At 36.1% G+C, this 13,617-nt stretch overlaps 1 protein-coding gene across 2 annotated transcripts in view; it reads left to right on the top strand.

The window, feature by feature from the left end:
- The window catches only part of LOC106880969 (organic cation transporter-like protein), a 50,773-nt gene extending 42,630 nt beyond the window's left edge, over nucleotides 1-8,143 (top strand). For both annotated transcript variants that reach the window (XM_089359737.1, XM_089359736.1), the window contains exons 9-10: nucleotides 6,785-6,857; nucleotides 7,917-8,143. In XM_089359737.1, coding sequence (XP_089215863.1) covers nucleotides 6,785-6,857; nucleotides 7,917-8,123 — 280 coding nt within the window. In that variant the 3' untranslated portion in view covers nucleotides 8,124-8,143. The remainder of the gene's footprint in view (nucleotides 1-6,784; nucleotides 6,858-7,916) is intronic.
- Nucleotides 8,144-13,617: the final 5,474 nt, after the last annotated feature.

Below are 13,617 nucleotides of genomic sequence, written 5' to 3'. Positions count from 1 at the left end.
TGTAACATTGTTCGTTTTTTTTCCGTCCTTGTTTTTGTATATATTAACTGCTTTCTTCCAAGGAATCTAATGCTCTTAGCTTAGTTTTTCATTGGAGCTGGCCAGATTGGAGCAATCTCGAGTATAACCAGCTGAAATTGCAAAGATAATCTGGAACTCGACTGATGAAAGAAAACTCCGAATGATCTGTCCTTGTTTTCTTTGTATCATCTATCTGGATGTTTTTGTTGTCCCTTTCTTGTATCACCTAACTGCCTGGATGTTTTGCGTTCTTGTCCCATTTTGTATTATATATATATATATATATATATATATATATAGGTGAATATACCATATTCACCTGAATCTAGATTTATATATATATATATATATATATATATATATATATATATATATATATACATATTTTACCAAATCCTTTTTGTTATAACAACGTTGTAAACTGTTTCAAACATATTCTTATTATTATTATCAAAGAATCTATATATGTATTTTGATACTTAAACTGTTTCTAACATTTTCTATTATTATCAAAGAATATGTATATGTATTTTTCCATATATGTATTTTCATACTTACACTGCTTTTAACATTTTCGTCTTATTATCAGAGAATGTATTTCAATACCTTTGTGATAATCAGTATGTAACACTACAAAGCTCATGCAAAGCTTCATACTTTAAATATATTCCTCTTATTATCATCAAAGAATGTATATATGTATTTTAATACTCAAACTGTTTTTTAACATTTTCTATTATTCTCAAAGACCTAATACTACAAAGATTTATATTTTACTTTTGACAATCTTTTTCTAAAAAAGTGAAACCGGTTAAGTGAATAAATATCTTTAAAATTGCATTTTCAAACCTTCTTTCATATATATTTCCACTCGTACGGTATCCCACAACTTTACTTTATTTTATATATATATATAAATTTAGATTTAGGTGAATATGGTACTTAAGTTTAGGCACCAGAATTAAGTATGGTATTATCCATACAGTTTCAAAATAAGATGATTAAAGTCAAAATAAGCAACAAGGATATCCAAAGTTAATGCAGTACGATCGTTTCATGCGACCCCATTTAATGTGAACATTACATCAAATATAAAATGCAGAGCAATCCTCAGCTGCACAAAGATATAGAAATTTAATGAAATTACATTTAAACAGAAGGACATATTTTTATAACTAAATCTAAACTCCCCAAGTAGAAAGGAAGAATACAAAAAAACATTTTGACTTAGCCAGACCACACAGGCTAATAGATAATTCTAAGCAGATTTTTAACTGTCACTGATTTTATTTGCTTTTTGTTACTTGATTTATGGACTATTTTATCAGACCTAGTGATTCAAAGCTTAAGAGGGCACTGGCATTTTCTTTTTAGGGTAAGGGGTAAACAGTATAAGCAGTAAACATGGATGATATAGTTATAAGATTTCTTAAGGTTTGGTGACAAACTACTATAGTGGGGTGGTTTCTACTAGCAGACCAGTTTATAATGGAACGGGGGAAGTATTATCAATAGGCACCTAGGTCAAACGTATATAAAATAAAGTTGCTCTATTGTATACAGATACAGTAAATGGTTATTCATAGTTTTCATTAATCAGAATAATATATCAGTATTGTTTTACATATGCTAAGTTTGAAATACTTGAGATACCAATATTTGCTTAATTAATATGTTAATAAATAAAGGCTAATTATAAATTAATAATGAAGTGGTATTAATTTAAAATGCTATGGTAAAATGATTATTTACACCAATATAAAGGACCCATAGATAAGATGTGAAATTAAATTTTTTATATATAATTAAACTTATATATCTAATATCATTTAAAGGACACATAAGAGATAAATTTATTATATAGTTAATATAAAGAATTGATACATAGGATTTACATGGTTTATAATGATGGACTCATCAGGGTTTAAGAAACTGATAAAATGAACGATTGGAATTAACATTGAATATAGTGGTGAACTAAACTATTAATAGAGAACATGATAATTATGTACTAATTCAATTAGATTACACTATTTTAAATTATCAGGAACTGGTATTAACTAACATAGGCTAAGTACAAAATAATAATGGAACAAGGATTAGATTTATTTAAGTCACCCATAAAATAACAATGATAACACTACAACAACAATGGAATAACATGAATCCTTTAGGGTCAGGCATCAAATAGAATTTTAAAAGGTTTAAAAACTATTAAAAACTATTAAGAAATTTCAAACATCCTATTCATTAAAGTTAAGTAAAATACACACTAAACTAACAGCAATAGCAAATGTGATATGGAAAAAATTTAAGTAAAACCATATGCCATCAATGGATAAAGTTAAAATTTTAGTTTTCACAGGAAGATTATACATTAAGGTGACAGATCAAAAATTTGCTATAAAAGTTTAATTTCAATTTAAACATGTCCAAATGGTTTTTTGTATTCTTCCTTTCTACTTGGAGATTTTAGATTTATTTATAAAAATATGTCCTTCTGTTTAAATGCAATTTCATTAAATTTCTATATCTTTGTGCAGCTGAGGATTTATATTTGATGTAATGTTCACATTCCTTAATTAAATGGAGTCGCATGAAACGATCGTACTGCATTAACTTTGGATATCCTTGTTGCTTATTTTGACTCTAATTACCTTATATATATATATATATATATATATATATATATATATATATATATATATATATATATATATATATATGAAATCAAAATGAGCAACACGGATTTTAAAGATGACTGCAGTACGCACGTTTCATGCTACTCCATTTATTTAAGTAATGCTATATGTAGAGCAATCTTCAGCTGCGCAAAAATGTAGAAAATTACAGTAGAATAGACATATTATAATTGTGGCAACATTTAAAATCCAAATGGGAAGAAAAATACATAAAATTCCATCTTGAAATAGCCAAGGCTAGCAGGCTAGTAATTAATTCTAGGTAGAATTCTAACTGTCTCTAATTTTATTGTCTCTTATCTAGTGGTTATAGTATAAGGGGCAATAACTTCTAAGGAATATATATATATATATATGACAACAAAAGAATGAATGAGACCTCGATATTATGTAAATAGAGGAGTTTATCTATAAATATATAATATAGGACAATCAGTTAGTTGCCGATACTCAGAGTTTCAGATGCTGGGGCTAAAGGACATACTCATCAGTTATTAAAACAAAACTTTATATCTGTATATAGCGTTTTGAATGTTTTGAATGACACAACAATGGACTATAATAACTGTTATAATTTAATCATCCATAGTCTGATATAATATTTCGGAATATAAAAATTCCTTCTTCAGATATCCCTAGGAATTGATCGAGTCATTGCTACAATCGATTCTCCGATGGTTTATTCTTTTTTCTTTTTCTTTCCCCCTTTTTTTCTTTCCCCGGAAGTGTCTCTGCACTGGTCTCACGAAGTTCTTTCCGGAATTCAACGTGAGAAGTGTGCGAGGGCGGCCGTGTCTCAGGCTCGGGTGTGCTGGCATATCCGTAGCGCTGCTTCTAAGTTATGTATTATATGTGCAGTTTCCTCTTAGAAGCAGCGCTACGGATGTGCCAGCACACATGAGCCTGATATATGGCTGCCCTCACGCACTTCTCACGAGGAATTCCGGAAAGAGCTTCGTGAGACCAGTGCAGAGACACTTCCGGGGAAAGACACAAAAGGGAGCGGGGAGAAAAAGAAAAAAGCCGTTGGAAAATCTATTGTAGCAGTGACTCGATCAATCCCTATTTAGCCCTTGAAAGCTGCACCGCTTCCTGTCGGCCTTGACAGGGCGAAATAGCAGTAGTAGTATTCCCTTCATGGGACTGTCACATTAAGTTGACAGCATACAACTACTTTATCTGTGTCTCTGTGTCCGTGTGTGTATATATCAGCAATCTGTTATGTTTAAAGCATACACTGCTGGGGAAAAAAACTTGAAAATGAAAAAGTACAAGGTACGTACTTTGAAATGGATGAAATAAAAATGGTAAACACTTGCAATTTAGAAAAACCAGTGTTTAGAATATAAAAAATATGAAGAAATTTTCCGAAAAAAATATAAAAGTTATGTGGAGCATTTATCCGATAATTTGTAAAGCAAGGGACATACCTAAACTGTACTATTACACCAACATGGAGCACTTAGTTTCTTGCAAAGAATAGCTGAGGGCCTATTTTTTTCAGTGTAAGTCCTTGATGTGACATTCCACATGTTTCCTATCTGTTATTGAGAAACTCGCTTGTATATTTCAGTTTCAGTGCACAGTTTCAAAGACTTACAGCTGTTGGTTCATCCTGTTTTTAGTCTGGTCTCAGGTAGTAAATATATATGTACAAATATATGTATTGTTAATACAGAGAAAGAAAAAGAAAGATAGAGAAGAGGAAACAGGGAGAGAGAGAAGGGGAGAGTGAGAGGTTAGGTGGTACAAATAGTAGAAATATGTAACTCAGTGTCTAAAAGGACAGCTTATATACATGTATATTTCATTTAATTGAATGGCTACATAAGTGTGACTCATGTCAAACGCATCCCATCTAATGTGTGTGTGTGTGTATGTGTAATAGTGGGACCGGTGTAAATTCCACAGAAGGAAAAAATTAAGAGGACCTATTTAAGAAAGAAAGGCTGATTTGCATTTTTACAGCATTCATTGTTTAGGTTTCTTTTAATATTCTTGACGTTCGCCTACATCCATTTTCTCACGGCTCTGTTGCTGTTTTTTTCTTTTTATTTTATCTTCTCGCTGTTCCTCTCTGGTCCGTGCTCTGTACCTACGCATCCTTTCTCGAGCAGCTTGTGCTGTATTTCTTGAGTTTAGGCTAAATTAACCCTTATAAATATAAGTATCACTTTTTTCAGCGAGCACACGATAACTAATTGCACTTATGCGTATACATTAAGTGATGCATTAGTTTAAAATATATATACTCTCCACCACCACCACCAACGATATTTTTCCCTCTCTCTCTCTTTCTCAAAATAACTGTCTCCCTTGTTCATCTCTCTTTATCTATCATTCCCTACATTTTAATCATGTAATAAGTATTCATCCTCCACACCACCGCACGCCCTTTATACTTCTCTCTCACACTTACTCTGTCGTCATTCTTTACTCCCGTTTTTCGCCCCTACTTTCAGCTGACCACGTGACCATTTGGTCTAAGTCTATTGATATTAATCACCTTTCTCTACTTCTTCCTCACTTCTTTCTTCACTCCTCCTCCTGCCCTCTCTCACTCTTACTCCACCTCTCTTTCGCTCCACTTCCACCTCTCTAATTAACTAATGTATAACAGGCGAACAAACAAGCAGATTATAGATAGATAGATAGATAGATAGAGAGAGAGAGAAACAGACAGACAGAAATTCTTTTGACAACCTATATAACACTATTTTGCCGCGCTATATACATATTTATATTCCACTTGAGGTCCTCCCATTCCTTCAGCACTACTTCACATTCTTATTGTGTTATTTCTTCTGCTTATTTACTATTTAGTGTAAATCTATAGTTCCTTATAAACAGACTTACGTGATTTCCCGGAAGAAGCATAAACAAAAGCATGGCTAGGACCTCCAACTCTTGTACATGTAACATACGGTTGCCCGTGTGAGAAACAATGTTCAAGGAAAAAATAAAGTCTGTCCTTGTGATTTATTTACAGACATGGCAAAAGTGAGTTTTATTGGAAATCGCAGCCCTTTTAATGCAAAAGGATTTCTCTGTCAGATGGTATTAAGGGTATTCTGGATATAAAAATATATCCCATAGAACAACCAGATAAAATAGTGGTCTAAGTAATGAGGCAATAACTTTTGGCACCGTCTAGTACCATTACACAACCAAGGCTGGTTACGGTTCCATGATAGCATAATGATGGTTCTTACTTTCAATAGGCATCGGTTTTGTAGGAGTCTAGGATATTCCAAAGAATTTAAGAATTCAACAGGATAGTTGACAACCACAGAAGGATGTGAAAGTGAATATAAATATTTTGACTGGAGGCCTACAGTTGTTATACATATTGCAAACAGTGACATGAGATTGGAATACTCATTCTTCCTCAAAGAGCATCGGGAGCATTTATAAAGTGAAATGGTTTCAGCCAAGGTCCTAGCTTCCATTCACCAGCGTGTTGTGACCGCGACCAACATTTTCATGATATACGATGTTCGCTTGTTATATAAACGAGTGTTTCAGTAATTTGTTGTGCTGCGTTCAATTCCACCAAATGGGAATGGAAAACTGAGTAATTGGAAAAACCCTTTCAGTGTTGTGTCTAAGAAAGGAGTTTCCATTTACGTCGGTCAGTCGATAAACTATGCTGCATGGTCCAGAAATCACGACTCCCTGTTGAGACTGGAAATTGTGATAACTGTTTGTTCAAAAATTGCATTCTGTGGTAAATTCGTCAACATGAGCCAACAAAGGAAAATATATGTGATTAGCGGACCAGTTAGAAATATCAACGTAATTTCCCTCAATTTTCACACAATGCCTTTTGAAAATGGCAAGCAGACATTGGAAAATGCGGTTCTGGATGCACTGGTAAAAAAAAATGAAAACCACTGGATAGTCGTGGTTTGATTATCATTCATCATTGATTTGTATGGTTACCTAGGACTAAGTACCGACATAGACAATAATAACCTCGAATTAGGCATCTTGTTTGTCTCGAGACAGTTTCTATAAAAACAGTCTCTTTGATTAATTATTGTTGGATTCTCTTTTAACAGGAATGCTGGAATGGGTATAGCCTCAGCTACAGCACGTATCGGTAGCGTGATCTCTCCTTACACAAGAATGCTGGTAAGTAAAATGTTTTCTTTAGTATATAGATTTCTCTCGGAAATTCAGGACTGTGGAAATTGAATGTAGTACACTTGACGACAGATTGCTAGCGATTTACCTTTCCTTATGTCATTTACATTTTTTTGCTGTGATGACCCTCTCAAATGTTGACAGAACACAAGCCATTCATGTTTCGCACACCCTGCCGCTTCTAATATGCCATACCAAATGAATGTGACAACTGACGGATATCATTGAATTTACTACAGTCATGTTCGATCTCAAGCATACCGAAAACTCTGTTGGTGATTCTCTAACAGATGTCAGTGCAGTCGCTAGACAGGTGATTGTACTTCAAGCAATGGCATCAGCTCAGACTAACGATCACGAATGTCAACGCCATTCATTCCCATTCCATTTACTACCTACATAATTAACATGGTTCTGTGTTACTATCAAAACAGTCCAATCCGTATACCTCAACTATTAGTCGTAACGTAATCTTCATTGTCCTTAATTTTCTTTCATACCTAAGAATCCATGATATATAATGACTGACTGACCAGTGTGATCGATCATGTATTTGTTAGGTTTCCGACCACATCTTCTACCAGCCGACATGCTAAGGCCCACCAACAGTTCACTACATAGATTCAAAAGCTAACGGTTCGCTTTCAAAACGCCTACTTTGTCAACCGACTGCTTCTTTCTTCATGGTATTACATTAGTATTTAAGTACAATCAAAACGAGCGATGATTGCTCGTATTAACTCTGAATAAAAAGTTGGCTGCTAAACAGTGCTTATCCCTATCTGTTTCTTGTCCTTCCTATTAGTTATCGTACACATCGTCACCATTATTTTCACACACACACACACACACACACACACACACACACACACACACACACACACACACACACACACACAAACACACATACATGCAAATACGCATATATATATATATACATACATGTATACGTATATATATACATACATATATATAAATATATATATATATATATATATATATATATATATATATATATATATAATTAGTAAATTTCTATTATTTTAGGCTGCCCGTGTTGTTTGGGGCCCAGGACTTGTCTTTGGTGCTGGTTGTTTCATTGCATCGAGCTTGTTATTCACTCTTCCTGAAACGCATAATAAACAACTACCACAGAATTTGGATGAAATGCTGAGCTTCAAACGGGAGCGCGGTAAAGGAGAAGGTGGGAAGAAGAGGAAAAATATAAATTCGAAAAACAAAGAAGAAATTTAATAAAACAATATTTTATTTTACTTGTCTCTGAAGTTATCTTTAAACATGGCTGTTTAGTTTTCATTTACTATTTCTCTCTCGCTTTCACTCTGTTCTCCCTATCATGTGTATGTGTGCGCATATACATATAAATATATACACATATAAGACAAAATGTGGTATTACAACATGTGTTCATTATATACACGCTGTGCTTATAACACAACCCTTCATCAAAATATAAAAACAATACAAACGCAACTATTCCCCCAGAAGTATTTTGTCTCTCTCTCTCTAATGACAAAGATTTCATGTGCGCCCAGAAAATCTTTTAGCCCAGAATTCAAGAGTTTAAATCGCTTTAAATGTACATAAGGTCGCTTAAATGCATGGATTTATGGAAGCTTCTACTTGTATATAGAATATCTTCTTAAAGGCAATCAATAATGTACACAATGAGTTGAAAATGAAGAGAAAAATTAGAATTTGGACCACAAAGATTTTGGGGGTTCACAAACGAGTAAAAATTAATGCACACAGACGCATGTGGACACACACGCATACACGCTTCCCTCCACCCACATACCTATTAAAGAGTAGAAATGCTCTGGTAAAATTCATGTAGAATATGCTGATGAAAATAACTCATTATCACAAAAACTAGAACATAAACAAATTGTTGCTGTGTAGACATTGTAAAACAGTTTGAAAAGAAAAAAAGGTCATTAAAAACGTCAGAAAAAGTTGATAAACAATGTAAAATGCCAAAAGTTCAAAAAGTTAGCAGCTTTAAAATCCCAAATATTTCATTTCACTGAAGAGTTCGAAAGATATTTATCACTCATCATCCATTAACACGCTATATGTGTGTGTTGTGTGTGTGTGTGTGTGTGTGTGTGTGTGTGTGTGTGTGTGTGTGTGTGTGTGTGTGTGTGTGTGTGTAAGTAAACATATTAATATATATACACACATATACGTAGGCATATAAGATAATACCAAGCAAGTATTTCGATGTGTGCCTGGAGGAACGCTGATTTCAGGTTCAAAGCAAATTTATTCTGAAAAAGAATGATGTAATACTCGCTCAAACAGATCTCCCATAGAATTGCGAATAAAGACTATCTTTATATAGATTATCTCGTTCTAAAACAGACTAATGTCTTTTAAAGTGAGCTCAGCCGAATTTCTTCAAAAGCAGAATATACCCGGCCAGACTCATGGAAAACCTTGTATTCAAATATTAAAAAAAAGTTCTTAAATTCTTACGCAATTAGAATCTTGTTTTGAATATATTTTCTGTTAATCCGATACATGTTTTCTACATTGGGTTACTATCAGTCTATACATTTGCATTGTAGACTCTCCCTGTTGTCAGGTAATTACCTCGAAAGGATAGCTGTTGACACTTACAAATCGGATGTTGCTTGCTTAATATTAACTTCGGGGAACCATTCAGCATTTAATTGATTAACACGAGACGCAAATTTCCTCAAGACTAGTCATCTTTTAATGATCAATAAAATGTTTGGTTTTCATCAACCAAAGTCAAAACTTTTTTTTTTCCAAATCTCTCCTTTCTCTCCTGAAATTATACAACTTGCATATCTTTACCCGCAAATATGTGTGCATCTGTGTATCTATGAAACTGTGCGTCTGTGCATGTGTCTGTGTATGTCCTTTTATGTATGTATCTGTACATTTGTGTGTGTGTATGCGCGCGCGCGTCTATGTGTCTGAGTGTCTGTGTGTTTGTCCGTGTATTTGCGTGTCTCCCGGAAGCTGTTCTCAGGTCAGTTCACAGGACTTGCATAAGATGGCGGAGGAGGTGATACTACCAGAGAACATGAAACTGAGAGTAGTGGTGGAGGGAAGACCGCCACCTGTTGCCATTGTGGCGTATGGAGACACATGACAGCAAGGTGTCCCCAGAACGACGATAAAGGTGAAAAGGAACAACAGCAGCGGGCGACTGGCAGGAGCAAAATGCTGAAGCGACGAACCCAATATGTGAGAAGTGTCTAGAGAAGGTGGAGGAGGAGTATACGGTTGTGAATAGGAAGAAGAAAGGGAAAGAAAACGTGGACTCACCGCCAAAGAGCTAACTAAAGAAAAGAAAGGAGAGTAAAGAAGAAGCGCAACATGATATACCAAAAACATCAAAGGAAGCCAACGTGGAAGAACAAGTGGGACTACAAAAACAAACAAATAAAAAAAGAGCCAAAACATAAATGGCATATAGTAACATATGCGAAAAGTACAGAGATAGCGAGGAAAATCGCAAAGATGAAATCAGTAACAAGAGTGAAAGTAACGACGGAATACTATCCAGAAAGCACCAAAACAGTTGTTATTGACGACGAGAGATGTGAAAAACTACGAGAACTGTTCGGAAAGAAGATAGACCCAACGGGAGTACGCATCGAGTTCGTCGACTTGCCGTCAGTAGTAGAGTACGACGACCTGTTGCCGTACATAAAATGGTAAAAATAATAATAATAAAAAGTAAGTAAATATTTAAAAATTTTAAATGACTGTGAAAACAGATGCAATTAGGGAAAAAATAGGAGGAACAAAAGAACTGATTTATAAACGTTAAAAATCTGACAGTCGTCGAACATGTGGGCCGGTGCGAATGTATTGGAAATTCTGGTCTCACTGACAGCAATTATATCCAATTCTAGAGACTTGAGCCGGCGCCCTTGCTCCCAGGGTGACCCCAGGCTTCGCACATTTAAAATTCCTATTCTTAACATGGCCATGTTGGCATGCTAAAGAGAGAAAGGAAAGGTTTACTTACCTCCCGGTGTCTTGGGAAAGTCAGGTAGTTTGATTTCCATAATTGGTGGGGATTTTAGGGGGGGGGGACCCCTTTAAGAGCTTCGGTGTGGGTCTCACGTTCAGAGTGCCCACGTCCTCCGGAAAACTCTCTCGAATTGTTGTGTAAGGATCGAGCGACATTCGCACCAGAAGGAAATCTTCTGGAAGTGAAATGTGCTCGATTCGAATATCACTCCCCCTGTTTCAAATTCAATGTTTTGTGTGACAAAGGCTATCAGTTCCTCTTACCTTCCAATGAGTACGAAGTGGGTGTTTTGTGTTGATGTTTAATTTGTTTGCTTGACTGTAGAGGTAATGGACTTGTTGTTGTTGCTTCGGTTGTGTCTATGTGTGCTGTAAGTGTGATTATCAGCAGTTTTAGACGTTTGTGTGAGTCTTTGTTCTTGTGTTTGTTTAGGTTGTTTACGTTTGGGAGATTCTGGTGATAGTGATGGTTGTTGGTTGCATTGGTGTTGGTGTTATTGGGGAGATGTTTTCGTGGGTGGTGTCTGTATTTTTTATTTTGAGTGTTGTTATGCCTTGTGAAATTTTTCTTTTGTGCTTTCTTTTTTTGTTTTTTGAGACCTTTTAGTTTTCCTTCATCTTCACTACTGGCAGATGTGGAGTCTGTTGCTGTAAGTGTGTCTGTGTCTGTGTGCATGCTTATATTCTCGTTTATGTGTGTATATCTGTTTCGGATGAAGAGGGTAGGAGAGCTTTCCTTGTTTCCCTCTAGAGTGGTTAATGTCTTTGGTGTTGCTGCCGGTGGTTTTGCCAGTGCTGATGTTGTTTGTGGTCCTTGTCCCGGCATAGGCAGCTATAGAGGCCTTTGACTCCTTGCACCTTTTACCACTTGGGGATAGTAAACTCGCAAATGAGTAGTTTTCCAGAAGCGAAACAATGCGGACTTTTGCCTTAAGTTATTATGTGTATCACCGTCCCGTTCTGAAGACGGACGTGGTCCGGGATTTATTTTATGTTTTCGGGTCTGATCTGGAGAGGTATCTTCAGGTCAACGCCGGACCAATCCTCCCTGGCAGTTCTTGTCATTTCTATCGGGACAGTATCTGTCTCCTCCACAATTACGCATCCCAGAAGCCACCAAATAAATATCAAGCCGCTCTTTTCGTCTCTGCTGGGATGCATCTGAAAAGCACTATTCTTCTCTCTACTACTTCAATTGCCTCTGACGGATTAGTAAGGTTGGCCCATGATTTTTCTTGTTTAATCAGTTCCCATGCTTGCGTTAACATTTCATCCTTGTTGGTGAGGTTCACGGAAAAGTGTTGCTTCTTTTTCGCTGCTGCTGCCGCTTTTGCTGTTGGTAACGTTCTCGTTGTTGTTGCTGCTGCTGCTGCTGCTGCTGCTGCTGCCGTTATTGTTGCTGTCGTTGTTCTTACCGATGTTGTTAGTGTTGGTTTTGTTGTTGTTGCTGTTTTATTGTTTTGCTATCGTTGTTGCTGCTGTTTCCATCGTTACTGCGGCTGCTGTTGCTGTCTCTTTCGTTGTTGTTGTTGCTGTCACTACTACTATTGCTGCTTCTGCTGTTGTCACTGTTGCAGCTGCTGCTGCTGTAATCTCTGCTATCGCTGTTGCTCTAACTGCTACTACCGCCGTTACTACAAGGTGAACTTTGTACTGTAATTGTCTCCTTTTTCTACTCCCCTTCTCCTGTTGCCAGTAACGGAGGGAAGGGGAGGGAAATCTTCAGCAGCCACCAGATTTCTTTTTTCTCAACTCTTTCAAGACGCGCTCCGACATATTTTTGAGTTATGTTTGATTAAATTAAATTAAACGACCACCGAACATATTAGGTGGGCCGAATATAACTCCTGTAGGGGGCTAAACAATCGTAGAACACCCGTAACAGGTTCCTGGTATTTCTACTGATAATGTGGAATAAAAAAATTAATGCAAATAAGCATCAAACCGGTGTAAATAAATGTCCTATGGTGCACCAACCAGGAGAGTTTGAAAACACGTCTTATGTATTCCGCAGTGTAATAATAATAATGCCCTGATGCAGTGCCAGGCAGTGGCTCTCATGGCTTCTGATCTTAATTGATTGGAAGTGTTATCATGTACATTGTTTTGTCTTGGTATAAAAAGATGGGCTACTGTAAATATTCTGCTCAATACCACAGATTTGCTTGTCAGTTGTTTGACCTTAACCAGTTGGGAATGCCCCTTGGTGGCTGACGATATGTGCATCTCTGATCATGAGCAGAAGTAGTGGGGGAGCATCATAGCCATGTGTTGAGAGGAATTCGTTGGGGTTTGAATAATTCACCTTTGGAAACATGGGTGTTTTGTTCAACATCCTTAAACAAACCCTATTCAGGGACCTTTTGAGCAGGATGGGCTTCTCGACCTGAAGAAAATTCTAACTGGGCCCTACCTGCGAGGTCATGCACTGTTTATCTTGATATGCGATCACCATGTCGTGCACATGTAGTTGTGATGCATGTGCCTGGTGTACCCTTATCAGACGGGTAGTCATGATGGGTATACTTGGCTTCGTATATTTTACCCCGTTGTCACTTTTGATAGCATTCATTGCTCTCTCACTCAATAATAATAATAATAATAAGTTAAAACTGATAAAGAAATAAAATCAAAACCCAGAAATAATTAAGAATTGAAAAAAAAACATCTGCTTACTGATAGACATTACAATCCCTTCAGACCAAAATATTGC

The sequence above is a fragment of the Octopus bimaculoides genome, chromosome 11, assembly GCF_046866305.1.
Source record: "Octopus bimaculoides isolate indiv1 chromosome 11, ASM4686630v1, whole genome shotgun sequence".
NCBI classification, from domain to species: domain Eukaryota; kingdom Metazoa; phylum Mollusca; class Cephalopoda; order Octopoda; family Octopodidae; genus Octopus; species Octopus bimaculoides.
The sequence above is the reverse complement of the archived record's forward strand: the minus strand, read 5'-3'. Positions and strand labels throughout refer to the sequence as shown.